At 51.8% G+C, this 1,722-nt stretch overlaps 1 protein-coding gene across 1 annotated transcript; it reads left to right on the top strand.

Annotated features, from left to right (window-relative positions):
* Positions 1–209: 209 nt before the first annotated feature.
* Positions 210–1,366, top strand: NCS54_01475000 (GATA-type domain-containing protein; the record flags this gene model as incomplete). Its single annotated transcript, XM_053159880.1, has 3 exons — positions 210–901; positions 955–982; positions 1,034–1,366. The coding sequence occupies 3 exons, from the start codon at positions 210–212 to the stop codon at positions 1,364–1,366; spliced, it is 1,053 nt and encodes a 350-aa protein (XP_053015855.1).
* Between the last annotated feature and the right edge of the window lie 356 nt (positions 1,367–1,722).

The following is a 1,722-nucleotide window of genomic DNA, read 5'->3' as shown; positions in this document are numbered from 1 at the left end:
TTCCAATACGAGAGCTGCAGCAGCATCCTCTCTTATTTCTGGCTGGTCCTCCCACATCAACGACTCCCTCACTCTTCCCGCTTTCGTTCTGCCTCCATCCCCCAACAACTACACCACCTCCTGCAACCTACCATTCTCACCACCAATACCGGCAGCGCCTATCCATCTCAAGAGATCATATCGAAACCTCGTATAGGGAAACTCCTGCCATGGCCATGACAATGCTCATTATGCCGTCCACTTACCACGCGCTTCGACCGTCAGTCTCCTCGGACTATCATCATTCCTCATCCAGTGCCAGCATCTCTAACATGATCTCTTCTATTGTGCCCCAGAAGCCGGCCAACGGTAATAATTCTTCGAATCGTCGGCCATTGCCCTCGATATCGGAACTCATTCAGGACACCAAGCTGGATCCTCCTCTTCCTGGACCTCCTTCTAGCACCCAGCCCGGCTCCAAACTTTCGTCATCTTTCGAGCCCGTTCCTCAATCGTTCTCAAAGGCTGGGAAGCATTCCTCACCACAGCCGCTACACCCGGCTTCGTCTTTTCCCCTCAACAAGATGCTCTTACCTCCTTCGCAAGTTCTCATCGGCTACCACTCACTAGCCGACCGCTACTGCCTCTCTCGGACTGCCAGGCGGGCCTTTCAGCCAAGCCGGACATTCCTCCCCAGCAACATCATCCTCAACAGCAGAGGCCTCCGCGGGCTCACTATCCCTTTAACGTGGTGTATACGCATCCTCATCCGCCGCCGCCTCCTACGCGTGTTTATCAACCTGGCCAACAACCTCCTAGTCAGATGCGTCTGCCCGTTTCTCGGATCTCTCCCAAGCACGCGGTTCCGCCCCATGTCTCAAAGCCCTATAATCCATGGGAACCTCCCGATACGGAAAAGGGAGTGTGTGCTCCTCGAGCCAGACATGATGCTACCGTGACTAAGCACTTTGAAAGCTGGAGCTACCAAGATTCTTTAAGTCAAGTATGTCGGAATAAGCTCACATAGAAGGGCGGCAATATTAACTGACTTTAGATCGGCTCCTGTTCCCACAAGATTCTTAACTTCTCCGAAGTATTTACCCGAATCACTCAAGAGCAGCACGGAGCTCACCCCATCCCGAGCAGACTACCGACAGAGCAGGATATCAGCGATATGCTCGGCAACATCGAGCGCATCAAGCGGCATTTGGAGCAAGTAAGGAGTCTGTTGCAAGCATCGAGCCAGAACGAGCGGGCTCGTGAAGCAGCTAAGATGAAGAGCCCGTACGAAGAGGATCACGATGTGCCCATGCACGAAGATGCGATGAAGCCCCAACATGGTATGACAGAGGCCAACACACGGTTGAGGGTAGGTTCAACCATTTGAGACCAAAAAAAAAAAAAAAAAAAAAAAAGCTCACACGTTGATAGCGTGCGGCTCCCCTTGACCGATGTCATTGTTGCAACCGAGTTAACACACCTGAATGGCGACGGGGTCCTGATGGAGCGAGGACATTGTGCAATGCGTGCGGCCTACGTTATGCCAAACTAAGGAAGCAACAGCTTGAAGCGAGGTCGATCCACGTGAAACCTGGACAGGCTCATAGCTACTGAGGATCTATCTACCGTTAGTCCTAGAAGTCTCGGCTCACTGCATAAGTTTGTCATCAATGGTAGTATAATGAGAGTACATGACGCATCGACTTCCTACTATCAAATCTCAATTGCTCGTTTCCGGTTAAA

The sequence above is a fragment of the Fusarium falciforme genome, chromosome 13, assembly GCF_026873545.1.
Source record: "Fusarium falciforme chromosome 13, complete sequence".
In the NCBI taxonomy this organism is placed as follows: domain Eukaryota; kingdom Fungi; phylum Ascomycota; class Sordariomycetes; order Hypocreales; family Nectriaceae; genus Fusarium; species Fusarium falciforme.
The sequence above is the reverse complement of the archived record's forward strand: the minus strand, read 5'-3'. Positions and strand labels throughout refer to the sequence as shown.